Source organism: Trichechus manatus, unplaced genomic scaffold (genome assembly GCF_000243295.1).
Source record: "Trichechus manatus latirostris isolate Lorelei unplaced genomic scaffold, TriManLat1.0 scaffold00063, whole genome shotgun sequence".
NCBI lineage: Eukaryota > Metazoa > Chordata > Mammalia > Sirenia > Trichechidae > Trichechus > Trichechus manatus.
In genome coordinates this window covers 12,766,033-12,772,032 of record NW_004443999.1, presented here as the reverse complement: position 1 = coordinate 12,772,032, position 6,000 = coordinate 12,766,033, and the positions used below count along the sequence as shown (strand labels likewise).

General features: G+C 39.2%; 1 protein-coding gene across 1 annotated transcript in view; it reads right to left on the bottom strand.

Annotated features, from left to right (window-relative positions):
- PHLPP1 (PH domain and leucine rich repeat protein phosphatase 1) overlaps positions 1 to 6,000 on the bottom strand; it is a 221,752-nt gene that overhangs the window by 55,394 nt on the left and 160,358 nt on the right. Inside the window, exons 7-8 of the mRNA XM_012556372.2 lie at positions 2,293 to 2,495; positions 311 to 371 (exon numbers count right to left, since the gene is read on the bottom strand). Coding sequence (XP_012411826.1) covers positions 311 to 371; positions 2,293 to 2,495 — 264 coding nt within the window. The remainder of the gene's footprint in view (positions 1 to 310; positions 372 to 2,292; positions 2,496 to 6,000) is intronic.

Here is a 6,000-nt window from a genome sequence, read left to right as displayed (position 1 = left end):
GGGTTGACAGGTTGTGTGGTTGTTAACCAATGTCATAAAACAATATGTGTACTACTGTTTCATGAGAATCTATTTGTTCTGTAAACCTTCACCTGAAGTACAATAAAAAAAAAGGGTGGGGGAAAAAAAACAAAACATGGTTGATACAATTAAAGAGCTACTAGACCTTCTAGCCCTATGACCCTCAATTTAAATCATTCCAGCCCAAACCTGGTGTTCTAAACTACTGTCCACACTGACACCTTGATTTTTCTGCTTTGAACCACAGTATACTTGAGATTCTAACGTGCCATAAGGCTTGACTCCTTACCTTGAAATATCCATGTAGGACAGATAATTTGGAACTGGGTAAACATCAAGTTGAACAAGTTCTAAGAAGGGGGAAAAAGTACACAAAAACATTACTATTCAAGTGACAGAGAGACTGTATGTTGAATATCATTACTATGTTTTATTCCCCATTGTTTGTTTAGTTTAGGAAGCATAATAGATCCATTTGTTCAACTTTGAAACTATGGGAAAGTAAAGAGAACATCTAATTTAATCACAAAATCTTACTGAGATTGAAATAAATCACTCATTCTACTTTCCTACCTCTTTCCCATCCACTGTGGCTCTCTTCTTGTTATATATGCTAAATTATATCTGGAAGATGAACCAAATGTACACTGTCTTTTTAATATTCAGGGTTCCTTCCGTAAAACCAAATGTATCTTGGCTTTTTGGCCTTCTTCATTGTACTGAAACAGCATTCCTGAGGGTCACAAATGACTTCTAATTCAAATCTGATAACCCTTTCTTCCAACCTTTCTATATGAAATGTGACACCACTGTCCACCAGGGGCTGTGTTTCTACGACAGGTAGTTTCTACATGTCCATCTGCCTCTCTAAACTCTTAAAAAGTAATTCACAAGTTCAGCTACCTCTTTTTCCTCCTAGCTGATCTGGTTGCCCACGTGGCCCCAGCCAACTCTGTGGGCTGTACGTCCACTTTTAGTACTAGCTCTGCTTTCCTTTCCCTCAAATCAATATCTACATCTGTTCTACTGACTCTTCTTAAAATGTTTTTCATGACTGTTTTTCCCATTCCATTCTCACACGCCACCATACTGCAAGTCCTCGTCAGCTCACACTTCAGACCTTCACAATAACTTGGATTCTCAGAGTAGTAGATTATCCCACTCTCCTCCCATAAGTATATTCTGCAACGGCTTTCACAGTAACAAGCCGTAAAATACCACTTCCAGTACACGTCTCCCCTGCTTAAGAATCTCCAGTGGCTTTTTATACTTTCTGGTAGCAAGTTTAATGCTTCTTCATCTGATACCAACCATGCATCCTATAATCACTTCCTGCTACTTTCCAGCAGGCACCTATTAGTTCAGAAGTGCCTGTCTTCTCCCATCTGCCCAACAATCCACATTCTGATTCTTTCCTCTTTCTCCTATTTCAAAATACCCACTTCACGCCTCCTGGCTATCCTATCAACCCCAAGGGCTTAGCCCAACTGGTTATACTATAGGAGCTGTAGTTATTTGATGTTTGGCTAGCTTCTCCAATGAGATGACAGTAAGCACAGTAAGGAAAAAAAAAAAAAATCCCTTGTCGTTTACAGCTCAAGCTCTGTTCTATACATACAATTGCTTGATAAACATTTGTTGGACTTATATATACTTGTTTTCTTTCATTTCTCTAATTGTAGGGAATTGAAATCTTCTCCTTAACAAACATATGTCCATATGATTTGTTCTTTTTTGGAATGACCATAGTTTTTAAATACTGAGGAAGAGATATTAAAGGAGTCAGACTCTTGCTTTATAGTATCCTTGTGGGTATACAATTTAGGTTTATCTTAGGGTAAGTTTCTTTTGTTAGTGCAGCATGAAACTTGAGATCCTGAATAGAGTCCAAAATGGACCTTCCTTGGACTCTACAAATCAATGTTTAAATCAAGATTCCAGATTTATTACGCCAACAAAGTAGCTCAAAAAACAGTTCATGTTTTCCTCTCCCTTTAAGCACAAGAGCCAAATCAAAAGAGGGAGTAACTTGTCTGAGCATCACATTATAGGAAAAAAACAAGTTAGGAACAATAGAAGAGCCAGTTTCGTTTCTGATTTGATTCCCTTAAATACCAAACCAGCATTCTCCTTTTATGACTTTTATCTTAGCAAAATTTGACACTTATTTTACTAAAATAAGGAAAGGAAAAGCAAAGAAAGGCAGAATGATGGCGCTGGGTAAATTCTTGGAACCAAAATAGAAGCTCTGATGTGGTCTATGTTACGTACCATTAGAAGAGGCATACAGTGCTTTTAGGAAATAGCCACAAATGCGCAATGTTACCAGTTGATTCCTTTCACAGTGCAGAACTTCAATGTTGTTGAAAATCATAGCATCTAGATCACCCAGTTTATTGTCACGCAGGTCAAGCTGAGTGACATGCTGCAGGAAGTCCACTTCATCTGCTATTAACTTCCTAATTATGTTTAATCTTGAGGGGAAAAAGACACAAATAGAGATTGTAATTAACTGCAATGCTATAAATAGGCAGCCACACCCTAAAATGGTGGGGTAATGACAAAGGGTTTATAGTTCTCTGTAATTTCTTTATCTTAGCATCTGTCCAGATTCTCTGGCAATTTTTAGCTTCAACTCCACGAGATCTTATCTGAAACAAAATTCAGACGTCTATGGCTGGAAAAGGAGCAAGCACACTGAATTCACCTTAATTCATTTCAAGAGGAAAAACATCAACTTAAGCATTTATTTCCAAATAAATTGGTTGAGAAACTACTGATACTATACTGGAAAGAACATAAGAAACAAAACCCAGAACAACCCATTGAGCACACTACAACCATAAAACCTAATATTTACAGAAGGAGGGGAGATGGGTGAGCAGGTGGATGAGCAGTCATACAGAGGACAGGATTAAAAGCTCAACTTGAAAAAAATGAATGAATGGGGCTCACATATGCAACAGAGGCAGGAATGCAAGAACACGGTTCTCAACTGCTCAGGACCAAGGACTGGTTACCAAAGCTAGCCCCATCTTTAAACACTGCTTGAAAAAGCAAAGTGCAACAAATGCTAAAGTTTGGCATCTAAGATTCACTGAGAAATCATAAAATGAGGGACAACAATGGGTAAAGCAAGACAAAGGGAAAAACTGGAAGAATACCTAGCCATTATACAGTGAAACCTGTGACAGCCAGAACTCAACGGGACTGCCTTGTTTTTCCAGGTCTCGCAAGTTTTCCGCCTTTGACAGGGTGCAGTCTTACTACTTTTCTATTGCTCTCTATTAGTGGAAAATATTTGCGTTTTCCTTCTCTGACAGGTTTCCACCTTACACAGGTTCCGGCTTTAGCAGATTTTACTGTAATTAGTTAGCTAACTGACCAAAGCTGCTGCGGATGAGCTGCCAGAGGGTAAGGAAGTAGCAACGGGGACTGAACCAATATAACAAAGATCACTTAGCTTCAAAGCGAAGAAAAATAGACCATCTCAATTCCCAATTTGCTAGGCTATGCCCAAGTCCTTTAAAAACCACCACCACCAGCAAGTGCTAAGATCATGTACTTAGTTAGAAAAGCATTGATATTAAAGCTAGAGTTTTAGGGAAAAAAAGGCCAAAAGTTCTCTGTAGTAAATTTCTGCTCTTTAAAAACTAAAATTATGGAACATGAATTATTAATAGAAATATCATAAACCATTAAAACACAAGGGTGAGTGACAGCAAAGAGCCAGGATTCGTCAACATGCAAGTACAGCATATGGCCTCTTCAAATGTCCCCAAGAGGATTTTTTTGGGCTCCTTTTCTTTTTCTTCCGGGTTGTAAGATTAAAAAACTGGCCGTAACCCAACAATTTGCCGACTTCCAAATGCTCACCAGATTACTCGAATTTGTTCACAGAATTAGGAAGAACAAAATCTCATTTTACATACAAGACTACATGAATTGAAAAAATGCCCCATGTCCTCCCCAATCTACATTTAAATAACCTTAATAATGTTGCATTATTATCTTTATTTGAAAGAGCCCCCCCTCAGTTTCATTATATTAACAGTAAAATAACAAAAGAGTTGGTTTAATGAGACAAAAAAAAAATTATATTGAAAGGAAAGTTAACATTACCGCCGTTTAGCTTAAACTGCCAAGTCTCACCATGATTCAAGTAGCAAGGTTTTAAGCTTACACAATAAGACAATGATTTAGGATTAACTTTTTTAAGAGGCAAAATGTGATTACAATTCCCTTCCAACCAATAATGCCCTCAGTTAATACAGCCACTTTATTTACTTCATAAATATTTATTGAGCATTTACTATGTGTAGAGAGGCAGTGTGAAAGAGCATTATGTTCTAGTCCCAGTCTGCTGCTCAACACTTTGCACGTATGACCTTGAGCAAGTCACGTAACATCTCTGCAAATCTAATTCTAATCTGTAAAATGAGGATAACACCTTTCTTATCCTACAGTGCAGTGTAGAAGAAATGAATAATATATGCACTGGTACTTTCTTCCAAATCTGTCTTGGAGGAAGTATAGCCAGAATGCTCCTTGGAAGAGAGGATGGCGAGACTTCATCTCACTTTGGACATGTTATCAGGAGGGACCAACTCCTGGAGAAGGACATCATGCTTGAGAAAGTAGAGGGTCGGCAAAAAAGAGGAAGACCCTCAATGAGATGAACTGACACAGTGGCCGCAATGATGGGCTCAAACATAGCAACGACCATGAGGATGGTGCAGGACCAGGCAATGTTTCCTTCTGTTGTAGACAGGGTCACTATGAGTCAGAACCAAACTAACAACAACAACTGGTACTTTGTAAACTGTGAAGGGCTATGATGATAACGATGATGACCTGTCTTTGTGGGGACAGAGATGAATAAAACACGGTGTTTGTCAACAGGCTTTGTAATTTAGTGAGGGAAATCAGATGTGCTTTAAAAAGTAAAGTATAATGACAAATATGTGGTAAGTGTCATAAATGAAAGAACGGGGAATGGTGCAACAAGGTGCTACGGAAGAGGAAACACCTCATATGAATCCCAGAGGCCGGTGGAATTTGACAGATGTACATGGAGAAGACAAGCACTGCCTGTGGAAGCAGCAGGAAGATCTTAGGACTGAAGAGAAAAGCACCAGGCGTGCTCCATGCATGAGTACACAGTTCCTCAAAGCACAGGCTATGTGAAAGCAGTGAGATTCTGGGAATAGAGGTGGGTTTGGTTACTCAATCAATAAATATTTATCAAGTATTATACCCACTAAGTGCCAACACTGGAGACTCAAAGATGAATAAAAACAGTGCTTCTCAAGTTATCTATGGTGAAGGACCTACTTTCTAAATTTCTAATCCATCACAGACTGGTGTATAGTCCTACTGCACATGACTGGTACATAGCTCATACCACATGTGACGCACCATGAAGTTAACAACACCTAGAACTAGTCTATTCCCTGTTCAATAAGATGAGTCCACCTATAAAGCACTTGGGAATTGTGGCAATGTCGAACTGCTATACATTTCTAAAAGATTCATCTTGATTTCTGTACATAGCTCATGTGGAAAGTAGCAAACAGTTGGCTTGCTAGCACAAGTTGGTGAACCACACTGTGATCAGCTCAGAGACACAGCCTCATCCTCCAGAGGATTACAGGCTAGTGGGCTAAAACCAGATAGGAGGCGTGAATGCTAGAAACTAGACAACTGAAGGCTCTGAGCAGGACTTCACTTGCCTGCAAGGGTTGCACAATGGACGCAGACCACTCAGCTAGAAAACAATGTTAGCAGTGGGAAGGAAAAAGAAGGGATGAATGAGAGAAGTTAACATAGAGGAAGAACTGACAGAATCTGGTGCTGGAATAGAAGGAGAGGTAGGATTAGACGAGGTGTAAGAAGGACAATGCCAAAAGTTCTGTATCTGCTCAGCCAATGAAGTGGCGTTGCTATCAGCAAAAACAGGAATGCAAAGAAAGAACTGGT